The 14614-nt window shown below is 42.7% G+C and overlaps 1 protein-coding gene across 1 annotated transcript in view; it reads right to left on the reverse strand.

Annotated features, from left to right (window-relative positions):
* The window catches only part of BTBD2 (BTB domain containing 2), a 26499-nt gene extending 12093 nt beyond the window's left edge, over positions 1 to 14406 (reverse strand). The window contains exons 1-2 of the mRNA XM_050934505.1: positions 14030 to 14406; positions 3424 to 3543 (exon numbers count right to left, since the gene is read on the reverse strand). Of these exons, the coding sequence (XP_050790462.1) occupies positions 3424 to 3543; positions 14030 to 14400 (491 nt within the window). The 5' untranslated portion in view covers positions 14401 to 14406. The remainder of the gene's footprint in view (positions 1 to 3423; positions 3544 to 14029) is intronic.
* Between the last annotated feature and the right edge of the window lie 208 nt (positions 14407 to 14614).

Below are 14614 nucleotides of genomic sequence, written 5' to 3' on the forward strand. Positions count from 1 at the left end.
ACTCAAACTAGGTCACTAAGCTGATCTTTCATTTGCTAAGCTCTGCTAAGAATATAAACTAAACTATTGTGTAAAGTCAGATCCTGGACAGTAATTTAAAGTAGATTGAGGTGGTTTGTAAAGCACATTGAGAATTTACTATATGGTGCTCTATAAATAAGTATTTGTTATTAACACCATCAAGCCACTGGTTTATGTATTTTGTCTCTCTTCCTCACATCAATCTCATTTTTACAAGGTTAGCATCCTTTTATTGCAAGCTAGTTTCAAAAAATTAATTAAGCAATTATTTGTACTACAATACTGTGCTTTTCAGTGCCGTGGCTATGTTAATTGTTTTGTTTTAGTATCAAGCCCATAAACAATGCATGAAGCCAAGGAAATAACACCAGGATACATAATAGGCTTTGAGAAAAGTTTATGAGTCAGTCTGACTTTAGTATCTACACTGCTAAGAGCCAAGAAAATTTTAAAATAGCCAATATCCAAATGGAAAAGCAGACTGAGGCTACACAAACCTAAACAAACAAGAGCCCACTGCGAGTTAATGAAAACAGAAGCAAGAGAGTAGGACTACCATGCAGACACAACCACACATTAAATCACTGGTCCACCAAGTTTGGAGTCCAGCTCCTGGCAGTGGCCTGTAACTGAACTTTAAGGATAGCAAAAAGTGCAATCCTGAACATTGATGAGAAATTCTTCCTGACCTCATGGTATCAGCTCATGCCCTGAACCATATCCAGGAGACCACTTGCTTCCACTTCAAAATTAGCATGAAGACAAGGGCTAAATTCCAAGAAAATTGTTAAACAAAGCACTTAAGCTTCACTACTCAGCCTCCTCATTGTGGGAACATCCCTCCCATCTTTCCTTGGTACTTCTAAACTGACAGCCCATTGAGGCAAGAAGCCTGTCAATGTCTAAAGTTATCTACAACAAGTTGCACCACACAAATAAAGCACGAACTTCATTCATCCATACCTTATAGTATGACTATAAGTGTTAAGAGTCATTAGGTTATCCAAGTCTTATTTTTCTTTTCTATAGCTAAAAAAAACTGTTTTCTTTTCTGTTATTTGACTGATAAGGAATAGGGTAAATGATCATTTCAAATCATCTTCCCTTGAAAGACCACTTTATTGGCCTTTCAGCAACCACACTAAAATCTCAGGCTTTCAGAAGATATCAGTGAATAACCTCAATTTCAGCTTCTCTTAAACTCAATGGCTATTTTAGTTTTAAAAATCAGATATTAAAACTAACACACCAGCTTTGTTTGGCTGGATATGGACTGAAGTTGAACCAATCAAAGGGTCTCAGTTCCATAGGCAGGAAACACTGGCTTTTTGGTTGTTTTTTTTTTTTTTTTTGGGGGGGGGGGGGTTTCCAGGTGCTTTCATCTTAAATCATATGCATCAATTGAAAGGGGGTCCTGAGGATTTCTAACCCTTCATTCTAGGGAAACATTTTTAGTCTTTAAGGCTCTGCTTTCTCTCTGATGTCTTATCTAAGGCAAGAAGCACTTTTTCTGAAAAGGGAAGCAAAAAAAAATATATATATATATGGTCCAAAGCTATATATAGGCAGTGTTCCTGACAACCTGAGAGGTGGAAACGCGTGTCAAAGTGAGAAGATGGGAGCAATTAAGTCAGCTAAAGAACACAGATTACCAAAACAAGACAATTATTGTTCATTGCATGTGTAAACTTGATGTTCCATATTAATGTTTACCCAACTCATGAAAAATTATTCATTAGGACACCTGATAGCATTTTGCTTAGATACCAGGACTCACACAAGGTCTAAGACATCAATTTTGCAGCCAAAATGTGGCCCTTTAACAAGCACAAAGCACTCCCACTGCCTTTAGTGAGAGCTGAGAGCATGCACCTGAAACCCACAGGAGCTTCCAAGTTTTATGGCAGCTTTAAAAATGACACTTGAACATGAGGTTATAGGTAGGGTTGGCAGAATTTGATTTAAATCGTTAGCCATCAGTAAATGTCAATTTCACCTGACACAGAAATGGATGAAAAAAATATCATAGTAGTCATTAAAAACAGCATCCTCCGCCCCTGGAAATGCAAGGAGCAATCTGCACCCCATGAGGACGGGGGTGAAGGGGACAAGAGCTATCCAGCAGCAGGGAGTCCTCCCTCATAGCAGCGGATTCTTCCTCCTCCTCGCAGTTGTGGCTGGGAGTCTCGGTCTGCCTTACCAGGACCACAGCCCACCTTGCAAGCGCAAAGTGGCACTGGCACTGGCACTGGCCCTGCAGCGGCCCAGTGAGCCCCCTGTAGCCCTGCTATGAAAATGTATTAAAATCGATACAAATCAGAAAAAAAGTTAAAGAACATTAATGGCTGAATTTACAGAAAAATAAATATCAAATTCTGCCAAGTCTTGTTATAGGTTTGGGGTTCTCTTGTCTTACTTCCATTACCCAATACTAGAGGCTAGGAGCCAAATCCTCAGTTGGCATCAGTTATGTTTTCACTGACTTCAACCAGCCGAGATCCAGCCATTAAATCCTTTCATTTGGAAACAGGTTTTCCTCCAGTTTCCAATTGAGCTTCAGTTGTAACTCATACAATGCTAAGAGTGCTATATGCTTCCCTCCTCTTTTGAAGAGCACTAGCATCCATATCAAGCCATCTCTAGGAACAGGATTTATTAGGCCTGATCTAAACACAGTTTAGTACCAATTTAATGATTTCAGATAAGTGTGATTTTTGACAGATACAGTTAAATCTTTCAACACTGAGGATATGACTTCACTAGCAACGTTAAAATGCGGCTGTGGTAGCACTTTAACGAGGCTGTGTAGTCACGGCACCAGCGCTGGAAGAGAACTCTCCCAGCACTGTTAAAACAAAAACAAATTAAACCACCCCCACGAGGGGAGTGGCTCCCAGTGCTGGTGCACTGTCTACACTGACACTTTACAGCGCTGAAACTTGCAGCGCTCCCAGGGGTGTTTTTTCACACCCCTGGGTGAGAACGTTGCAGTTATTCCTACAATCCTAGTGTAATTGTGTCCATGACAGGAGGCCACACTGTTTCAGCAAATCAGCTTCTAAAGCAATACAGTTAAAGAGGTGTAAACACTATTTAGACATGTCCTTAGTTAACCTGTGCAGCAAAAACAGCAGAAGTGCAAGACATTTGTGTAGGTCTTACATAAACAATGGCTGTTTTAAAAAGGTTTATCAGATATGGAATAGAGGATTTACAAAAATTAGTATTTAAAGACCATGTTGTGCCAGATAACAAGTGAGGTAAAAAATGTGATATAAGCTACTTGACTATCTCCGTTTTAACCAACAGGTACAAAGGATTATTTGTACTTGAAATATTCTTGTTCACAATAACCTGTGCCCAGTTATAAGTTAGTTACACTGTACAATAAAAGAGGCTTACTTTAGCAAAGCTAGGAAGGCCGCAGGCTCCACATCAGGCAGTTCAATCTCTGTAGAAGTTGTGGCCATTCCACCATTAAACATTGCATCGAAGACCGCACTGCCCACAGCCAACACAAACCTAACATTTAAAAATAAAAATAAAAATCCTACATTAAGCTACATTTTGCTATTTTTGGGAAAAAAATCCCATTTTTGTTTCTGCTCCCTCTACCCATCCCAAGGGGAAATCAGTTATTGTTGACAGTACTAACATCAAGCAATCCACTTCTATCCTAGGCCTTATCACTACTATATTACCAGCAACACCAAACAAACGTTGCAAGCTACTATTTGGAAGTTCCTCCCCCTCAGCCCAGCATGCAATGAAAAAAATAATGGCTCCTATAAAGCCAGAGTTTATGCATTTTGTAACAGAGAATACATGTGCTAATGTAATTGTTTGCACTTACGTACCACCTTCATTGGAGGACCTCAAAGCACTTTACAGTCTCATAACCCCCTGTGTGGTAGACCCATTTTACAGATTGAGAACTGGAGGTACAAAAGAGGGTAAGTAACTCAAGGTGCACCATTGAATCACGAAAGCTGGGAACAGAACCTAAGAGTATGTCTAAACTGCAGTTAAAAACCTGCCGCCAGCCAATGCCAGCTAACTGGGCTCACAGAGCTGGGGTTAAGGGCCTGCTGAACTTGCAGTGCCAATGTTCGGGCTCCACAATTGAACAGACCCTTAGCCCGAGCCCAAGTTGGAACAGGCCAGCCACAGGTGTCTAATTGCAGTGTAGCTGTACCTTAAAAGTCCTAATTGCTCTGTGCTAAAATACTGGACATCACACCCAGAAAACCAAAAGGAGTTTTAACAAGACTCAGAGGGGCAGCCATGTTAGTCTGTATCAGTAAAAACAACCAGGAGTCCTTGTGGCACTCTAGAGACTAAAATTTATTTGGGCATATCCCACAAAAGCTTTTGCCCAAATAAATTTGTTAGTCTCTAAGGTGCCACAAGACCTCCTCAGTTTTTACTTAACTTTACTGTTTTCCATCCTTCTATCTCCCCATTAGTAATGGGACATTAAAATTTATTTTTGATTAAAGTTAAAAAGAAAATGTGCAAGTTCCTTACATACACCAGACCTAGATCCTCCTCCAAGCTGTCTGAAACATATTCATCTCCCCAGTTTTGTACTCAACCTTCCCACAAAAATATTTAGCAGCAGAGAGCACTGACTGGCTAGCACTGCATCCTGGGAGGAACAACCTTTCCTAGTACTCTTTATAAAAAAAAAATGCTCCAGTCTCATTTTCTGTAAGGATGTTTACTATTTCTGGTCACACAAAGTCCAATGAACGTAAGAATGGCCATACTGGGTCAGACCAAAGGTCCATCCAGCCCAGTATCCCGTCTGCCGGCAGCGGCTCATGCCAGGTGCCCCAGAGGGAGTGACCCTAACAGGTAATGGTCAAGTGATCTCTCTCTTCCCATCCATCTCCACCCTCTGACAAACAGAGGCACATTCCTTTGCCATCCCGGCCAATTGCCAGTATTGGACTTAACCCCCATGAATTTATCGAGTTCTCTTTTAAACCCTGTTATAGTCCTAGCCTTCACAACCTCCTCAGGCAAGGAGTTCCACAGGTTGACTGTGTGCTGTGTGAAGAAGAACTTCCTTTTATTTGTTTTAAACCTGCTGCACATTAATTTCATTTGGTGGCCCCTAGTTCTTAAATTATGGGAAGAAGTAAATAACTTTTCCTTATTCACTTCCTGAAGATTTTGTATTATAAACCTAAAAAACAGGTAACATTTAAATGCAAGAACAAAGTGGTAATGGTGGGTACACACAAACCATTTACACACTGCAATAAGTTCACACTGCAACTAACACAAAAAGTCACATTCCCTACCCCGAAGAATATCAATTTGGAGTGCTGTCTCAAAACAATTTAGATGCTAGAGAATCTGTTCTTTACAATTTTTTCTTATAAAAGCAAGCCAACTTCATCTGTTGACAGACACCTCTAAAGAGACATGTAAGAATTACAGTATTTGGTCCATTAGGAAACATGCAAATATGAAAGTTATGGTGCCTGCCATATGCATCAGAGAAGCTAAGTTCTGAAAAATGTACTTAAAAATTTAGACACAAGTTCACCCATTTTTTCCTGGGTGGTTGCAATCTAATAGCCCCTGCATCTCAAATACAGTGAAGACAACTAAAGTAAGTGCATTTATTGCATCGAGGTTTTCTTTCCACAGAAGAATTTGGGGAAAAGCTGGAGCTGTGACAGGACTGAAACCACTTCCCAACTGCTGTCATAAAGGATCAAGCTGGAAAGTTCTAGAGCCTCTGAGGCTGAAGCATGCTCAGTACGACAGAACCCTCAACCCAGCCAGTGCATCAGAGGTCCAAAAGTCTCAAGACCTATGGGGCTTCTCTGTCTGAGAGAAAACATGAGACACAAGAGTGTGAATTCTGTGTACATGGTATCTTTAAAGACACCCTTTTCCCACACAGCAACCTTGATAAGATTTCCCTTTTTGTAAAAGAGATGTTCCTTTCAGCAAATTAAACAATTATTTTATGCAGAGTACTTTATAAGTTAGTAAAATCCTTATATGCAGAGTTGTTGTAGCCATGTCAATCAGTCAGTCCCAGGATACTATAGAGACAAGGTAGGTGAGGTAATATATTCTATTGGACCAACTTCTGCTGGTGAGAGACACAAGTTTTTGAGCAACTCAGAACTCTTCAAGTATGGCAAAGGTCATCATCATCATCATCACATTCCTATTACATCTCTGGTGGGTAGGGAAGCGACAAAGCTCCTCCACTTCTGTCTGTTTCTGGCAAGTCTTTCAATGGTTCCCCAGGTTTTTCAGCTCAGCTTCCACAGCTCTTGGCCATGTTGTTTTCAGGCAGCTTCATTTGTGCTTACCTTCAGGTGTCCTCCTTATTGCTACTCTGGTGATGGAATTAGTTTCCACCTGAAGCACATGACTGATCCGTCTTCAATGCCTCCAAGCAATGATGGCACTCAGATCCTCTTGGCTGCACTGTGTCAATAGATCTTGGTTTGAGATTGTTCTTGGCCAAAAGACAGAGGATTTTTCTGAGGCAATGAAATGAAGACAGTTCACACATGACATACTTCCTCATTCCCCAGGATTCTGTACTATAAAGTAGTGTTGAAAGTATGCAGCTCTGATCAACATCAAACTCAAGATTTGTGTTGTATTGATGATTTCCAGGCTGTATTTAAGCTCCTGAAGGTGTTCCTGGCTTTACTGATTCTGTTCCAGACGTCCTAGCTTGTTACACCCTCCTGGCCGATGGTGCTGCCCAAGAATGTGAATGTTTCTATGTTGGTAAGAACATAATCCTCTGTCCGTACTGATAATGATGAGGCAATATTAAAGGTCATGATATTGGTCTTACTGCGGTTGATTTTCAGTCCAATCTGCCGGCTGAATGCGTTGAGTGGAGTTGTTTTTTCTAGTATATGGGGTTGGGTATGTGATAGGAGAACGACAACATCTGCAAAGTCCAGGTCTTCAAGAGATGAGAAGAGAGTGTCCATTTAATGCCTCTTGGCATGTCTTCTGTTGTACAAAGCATTACCCAGTCAATGGCAATGCTGAAGAGGATTGCAGACATGACACACCCCAACGTACTCCTGTTTTGACTTCAAAACTGAGCTCACTGTGATCAACACTGTATGCAAAGCTGAAATAAAAGCTTTTGATGATTATGATTATACGGAAAGGAATTCCATACGCCCGCACAATGTGCCATAGGCTGGTCCTGTGAATGCCTTCTCAAAAGTCTATGAAACTTACGTAGAGTTGCTGTTGCCATTCTAGGCAATGTTCTATTATATTTCGTAAAGTGAAGATCCGGTCTGTGCATCCAAGCCCTTTCCGAAAACCAGCTTGCTCTTTCTGAGAATGCTATCAACTGCCTCTGATATATGCTGGACTATGATCCTACACAGTACTTTGCCTGGCACAGATAAAAATGAGATACCACGCAAGTCATTACAATCACTGAGTTTCTGTTTTTGGTATCTTCACTATAACCCCACTGGTCCACTCATCTGTCACTTTTTCCCTTTCCCAGACTGATGTAAATAGAGGGGCCAGGATAGATTCTGCTAATTTAGGATTTACCTTGAACAATTCTGCATTCAAGTTATCCTTGCCAGGAGCTTTCCCATTTTTTAAGGATTTGATGGCTTGAATGATCTCTTCCTTAGTTGATTATGTCTGTGTTGATATCAAGATCTTCTTCTGCTTCCTGGATATTTGCTTCCTCCTTAGGTGGCTCCCTGATCAACAATTCTTTGAAATGCTTTGTCCAGCGCATTTCTTGTTCTTTTTCGGTTATTAGCTACCCTTGTTTGTTCCTGATGAGAGTGTTTGTTGGTGTCTGCCGGTTACCACTGATAAGCCATGTCATTTTGTAGACGGTTCCTTGTTCACCACGAGCAGCTGCATCCTCTGCTGGTGTTGCCCGATCATCAATATAACGCCATTTGTTCGCTCTCACAAGGTGTTTGACTTCCCAGTGTGCCTCGCTATATTGTTCGCAGAATTTGTTCTTTAGCTTCTGGGATTTTGTGTCTAAAACTTTTCTTCAGGGCTCGTCTGGTTTCTATGGCACTGCATGTGCTGGGTGTAATCCACTCCTTCCTTCTCTTCTGCCTGTAGCCTAGACAGGCTTCACTGCTCTGTTTATAAATTGCTGTTACTTCTGTCCCACTTCTTGTTGATCTTCTCATCTGCATTCCCCTCCTCTTCATCAAGGTCTGCAAGTGCTTAAAACCTGTTCCTTAACTGCAGAAGGAAGACTTTCTGTATTTCAAGGGACTTTAGCTTGTCAATATCATAATTGATCTGTCCCTTGTTTGGTGGACCCACACTTCTCAATTTTAGTTTGATGGAGGCGGTCACAAGGTGGTGGTCGCTGCCAACATCTGCACTCCTTCTCACTTTGACATCTCTCAGTGAGCGTCGCCATTTGCCATTGATCATGATACGGTCAATCTGGTTCTTATCTCTGCCATTTGGAGAACACCATGTCAGCTTGTGAATTTCACCATGTTCAAATAGGGTTCTGCAGATGACTAGGCCATTCACATTACAGAAATCAACAAGCAAGATTGGACTCTGAGTACCTTTCCCAGACCTGAAGAAGAGCTCTGTGTAACTCGAAAGCGTGTCTCATGTCTCTCTCACCAAGAGGAGTTGGTTCAGTAAAATCTTCAGTTTTTTTAGGAAGGTAAGTGAAATTGTGCCTTGACTGGCAAATTTTCATGATATTTTGCTAGCTGTGTCAGGTGCTAGGGAAGGAGGTCACTGTATCATTGAAGAACCCTTTCCTCTAGTGGAAGGAGAAAGACTAATTTGGCTACTGAATTGTTTCCCTAATTATTACCTAGCATTCTGGTTTCTTCAAAGGGCTAGAAACGCAATGAACTGCAGTACACTAAAAGGAATAATGCATATAAGGATTATTTAATTGAATAATTTTGGAGACAGACCAAAAGATTAAATTTTAAGAGACTTGATTCATAGTATCAGAATCACTAAATGAAATGAAAGAATTTTTTATATAAGTGGCAGTAAAACTTACTGGAACAGTCACCTTAGAGTTACATACCTTACTTGTTACTAAAAATAATGTAAAAAATAACAGGCTTGTAGCTGCTCTTGAGGGTTCCAAGGTTATGGCACATGCAGCCCCAAGTGATAAGGAACCTTCAGAGACCAGTCTGAAAGGATTTGAAGTTTTAAAACTAACTTTTCACAATTCCTGCTGGCATTTCACTTAATGGACAAATCACTTTGGTTAGTTTATAGTGGAGAGCCCTCCAAATTCTTAACTAGGGGATGTCCCAGCAGATCTCACATTGGAAGCACAAGACTCCAAGAATGGAACTTTATTACGGTACATCTGAAGAATAGTGGAACTTCAAAAGGTACACCATCAACTTAAACATTACATGTCAGTCTGAAGATTGCTTACCGCTAATGTTACAAGGAAAACTCAAGATTACAATAGAGACAAATGGAAAAATATCTGTTGTCTAATGTATGTAGTTAGTTTCACTGTTTTCCCCCATATAATCAATTTCCACTGTTTACGTGAGTCTTTCAAACAGTAACTGGAAAGAGATTTTTAAAAATGGGAAAGTGTGATTGCAAAACGAGAAAGTGTCAAAGAGACTCAAAGGAAGATATAGCACCTGAAACTATTTTTAACTCATATTTTAGAGTGATTAGATTTCAAGTTGATGTCCCTTTAGAGCCAAATTAAACCAACCACTAGAAAAATTAATGGGAACAATCCGCACTGGCAGGAAGATGAGCTGGATAATCCAGATGTCTCTCTTACTTCTACCTTCAATGAAAGTGCGGGCACACTTGTGTGGCTGATCTCAAAAGGGCCAAAAGATCCCTAGTGTCCTAATCTCTCACTACTAATAATCATTTGACAAAATTAGAATTCACAAAAAAAAAATTTTAACGATGCATACAAAGATGATAGCCAAAATAAAGTGAGTAAATGTAGTAGTTTACTGTAAGTGACAGAAGCAGCATGAAAAGATTTAGAGAGTGAATAAGAATGAGTGATATTTTGTCAATAGTAAACATAAAGGGAGTCTGAAAATGTGTGATGCAAGGATCTGATTTTTAGGAATGTAATGTACCAAAAGCTAAGCGATTATGTAAAGAAAGTCACAAAAACCTCATGAATGGCTAAATTAATTTGTTCGTCCACCTGTGAAGTTTCTGGAAGCTTCTAAGAATATTACCTGGAGCCAGACTATCTCTAACTCAATATCACCTAGCTGTTCTATAAACTACTCAAGAACCAGGAATTTTATAACATTTCATACTACCTCCCTTGATTCATTCCTTCTACCATACTACTAGTTGGTAGTTCAAAGCCTGCACCATTATAGGATTTATATTTTACAAAGGCTGACAGAGGAATAAAGGAATACAGCTCCATTACGCCAAATACTGCCTTCACAACCTAGCTGAAGGTTTGGCTACCATTTGTGATCCATCTGATATTCGTTTTTCTTCTACAACTATATTAAAAACAGAAACTTAAACCTCAGATTTCTGTCAAGTTTTCTTAACTGTATCATGCATAAATAGTTGGCAACTTTATTTTCCCAGAAATGCCATGGGGACAAAACAAGAAACAGTTCCCAGTAATCCCCTCTCCATTCCCCCACCATTTCTGGACTGCACAACAACAATGAAAACCACAATCATTCAGTATGTGCACCATTTACCAGTTAAAACTACAAATACATCCCCGCTGCAATACACTTTCTGGGCGAGCAAGTAGCAACAGAATAGCTTTGCTAACGCCACATTTAACAGGTAGGCAGGAGTCAAGTCAACTTTCATGTTCTAGAGTATGCCCCTCCCATAACCACTTTTTGTATTTAGCTTTTGTTTGTAAATCACTTGATTAAAAAAAAAAAAACACACACACACTCTTCTACAGTCTGGATAACCTTTAGTCATTGTCTGAAAGCCTTAATTCTGAGATTTATTTAAAAACTGGCAGGGCCATGGAATTCTGTTTTCACAAACAGGTCAGTGAATCAAAAGCATTACACTCCTCAAATAAACTGACAAAGTTAAAGGTGAATCATGAAGTAACTATGAATTAAATAAGTTTCTGTGCTGAATGCCCTCTACCAGACAGGTTGTTGCAGAGACATTCAGCACAGAAGTGTTTGTTAAGTTGTTTAAATAAAATTAAACTAATTGCCTCTCGAATCCTCTTAGTACTTCCTGGATCACCAATGTATCCCAGAATGCAAGATCACAAACACCAGAAGTCTTATTGCAACATATGTAATCTATACTTGTGATGTTACAGCATGATGCTATTTGATATAGCTCCAAGGAACCAGAAAGTACCAGGAGAGTTTCAAGGCAAGAAGTTTTAAAAGGTTGGTTACAACTTATTTCTGTGCTGAAAGTCTCCCACAACCTGGTTAGCATAGCATGCCGAAAAGAAATATGCTTAACTCAAATTTCCCTTTTGCTTTCAAGCTCATCTTTAAGTACGTCTACTTTGATCATTTCTAGTTGTAACATAAAAGTGTGTTCTTATTTTCCTAAGCTCTATCAACAAATGAAATAAAAGCTGGCTTAAAATAGAAAACTAGAGACATACTTTTTGAGGGGAAAAAAGTTTCTAGAAAATATATTTACACAGATAGCTAAGAAAAAGAAATCATTAGGAAGGTATTGTAGCAAGAATTCCCTTGCAAAGCATTAAGAAAAATAATGTAAGAATTCACTGGATCCCTGACTGCTTTCTTCAGTGTTAAAATGAGGGACAATTGCAGTCACTTGGATAACTAAATGCATTAGGTATCTCCCAAAGCAGTAGGTGGGCAAACAATGCCAGTCATCTCACCAGTATATTTCAAAGGAGGAAAGTCAGAGAAGTCAGCTCTAGTGTCAATTACTACCAAATCAGATATCTAATATCAAGCCAAATTCAAACTCTTCAGCAAACAACCATTTTGGAGACTGCAAGCTCTTAAATTACTGTTCAGCCTAAAAGTATCAATGTAGAGTAAGTGCTTAGCCTTCAGTAGACTGTTTTTCATATCCAGTTGAAAGTGTAATATTTAACATTATTTTCCAGTTGTGCAGTGCTAGTGTGACAGACTATGCAAACATATCACTCAGCTATAACGAATTTTTAGTACAGACTTCAATAGATCAAGTTATACCAACATTAGCAGGAAAGGCTTTTTTTTTTTAATATTTCCCTTTAAAATTAAAAAGGACATCTTTCTAGTATTTTACACATTTTGCCCAACCCTCCTTTCTCATTTTTCACTAAGATTTAATTTAGCAAGCTGTTTTCAAAATATTTTTTTTTTCCTGGAACAGATTCAAAGTAGAATCTAAGGATTCTTTATGCTACTGTATTTCTGTAGTCTATTCAAAACAGATTCTCTCATTTTTACACCTTTTAGAAGAAAGTTATAAAATTGTGGGAATTGAGCCCTGTTCTGCAGCTGTAGAAATCTGGCAAAAAAACTACACACTATTCTGTAAGTGGAATTTTAGTTAGCTGAAGTTTTATATCAAATCCCCCAATCAAAATCTCCATTGAAATCCTCTGAGATGCTTCTTTTTAAACAGCCCATCTAAAGAGATGCATTAACTCTGGAACACGTCTGCACTATAACGACCACATCATACCATGCTGGAAGAACTGGCCACATCATCTTTAAAAGAGGGTTCTATCTTGTGCACAAGAGCTCACTATGCCTTGCTGTAATGCTCCTCCCATCAAGCCTCTAGCAGTTTAGTCTATCAATGCTTCAAGATGGGACTTCACCATGTCCCCAGAGCACTAACCTTGTCAGGAGACAAGCTGTAAATACTACCCACAGATTTGTATAGTGTAGATAAACCATATGTTTTTAAAGCCCTGTGTACATTCATAGTATTCTGAACATGTTGTAACATGTCTCTTAGCTGCAGGTAAAATATCTGATAACTAAGCAAAAGGAATAAAATCAAGAAAGGCAAACAAGAGACCAGCCTATGTGAAAGAATACCAGGTAGCAACCCTAACTTTTAAATTTTACCTCCCCAGAAGAAAGTACTGGACAGAATAGTCAGATGGCATGACATACACACAAGAGCTTACATGCTAAGAAAATGGATCCCCACCCCCTTCCTTTAGAAGGATTCTCTGTTCTGTGCCCCATTATGATGACTGCAGCTGCTGTTCAGTCATTAGTCTGTAGCCCACTGAACAGTTAGTTACATGTCTCCGTGCCCAGTCAGGAAAGCATTACAGCCCCAGCTATAGAGCCTGGTTCTCCAGCTCAGGCTGTAGAGAGACAGGCTTCCTGCTCTGGAGGTGCCAGTGGGGACACACAATGCTGGCTGCTCAATGGCCTACACCTGCGCTAACCCACAACTGCCCTGCAGCCGTTCCAAAGGCCCTTCTATGGGGCAGAGCCCCACACACACCACCTGAGGCAGGCCTGAGATTCAAACCATTTGGGGGGCTGTGTTCCCAGGCTGACTTGGCATCCAGCCAGCAGCCTGGTCTCTCTTTCCCAGGCCTCTTGTGGCTGGGAACCAGCTCTGGGTCCCTGCAAGGGAGGAGGCCCAGCCTCCTGGAGGTGTTAGTGTGGGGGGCCCAGGCGATAGTACCACCGAGGTACGGCATTGGGAAGGGGGGTCCCCTCCGATCTTACCGTTTCTTGCTCCCCTGGAGTTAGGAAGGAGCTTGTGGGAGGGTGAAGGGGGAGCAGAAGGGGGGGAGGGAGGTGCCGGCCCGCATCACCCCGTATCCCCGGCGGGGAGCGCCAGCAGAGCCCCCTGCTAGGCGGGACCCGCCGGGGGCCCGGGGTGCGAGCCCCGGCCTGCGCCAGGAGCCGCGCTTCCCCCCGCCCGAGCCCCACCTAGGGGCCGGCCGGGCGCCCCGCTCCGCCCCCGGGGCCGCTCCCTACCTGCGGGCCGGGATGCTCCGCTCCTCTCCCGCCCCGCCGGCCCCGCTCCCGCCCCGGCCCCGGCCCCGGCCCTGGCCGCCCACCTGTGGGCCGGGATGCGCTGCGAGCCGCGGCCCTTGCCCACCAGGAAGTGCACGTCGCTGAGCACCTCGTTGTTGAAGAGGAAGGCGAAGCGCTCCTGCACGGTGGGCTTGGTGGCCTGCCAGTTGTACACGGGCTCCCGCTGCAGGGGGCCGCCCGCCCCGCCCAGCGCCGGCGCCGCGCCCGCCGAGCCCGGACCCCCGGCCGCCGCCGCCGGGTTGCCGGCCCCGCACTGGTTGTAGGTGAGGCCCGGCGGGGAGGCGGGGGCGTTGGTGCAGGCGGCGGCCGCGGCCCCGTTGCCCGGAGGCGGCGGCGGCTGCGGGCCGGAGGAGGAGAGGCCCCCGGGGCCCCCGCCGCTCCCACCGGCCGCCATCTTGTGCGCAGGAGGGGGAGGGCGGCGCTGCAGCAGCACCAGCAGCACGAGCGGCGGCGGCGGCGGCGGGCGGGACGCGGCGGCGGCGGGGCCCGCCGAGGGGGAAGGGGCGGCGCGGCTGCTGCTTATACACAGGGCCGGGCAGCAGCGGCGCATGGGGCTCGGGGCGCGGCGCGGCGCCGCGGGGGGGGAGCGCGCAGGGGGCGGGGCCTGG

Source organism: Gopherus flavomarginatus, chromosome 24, assembly GCF_025201925.1.
Source record: "Gopherus flavomarginatus isolate rGopFla2 chromosome 24, rGopFla2.mat.asm, whole genome shotgun sequence".
NCBI lineage: Eukaryota > Metazoa > Chordata > Testudines > Testudinidae > Gopherus > Gopherus flavomarginatus.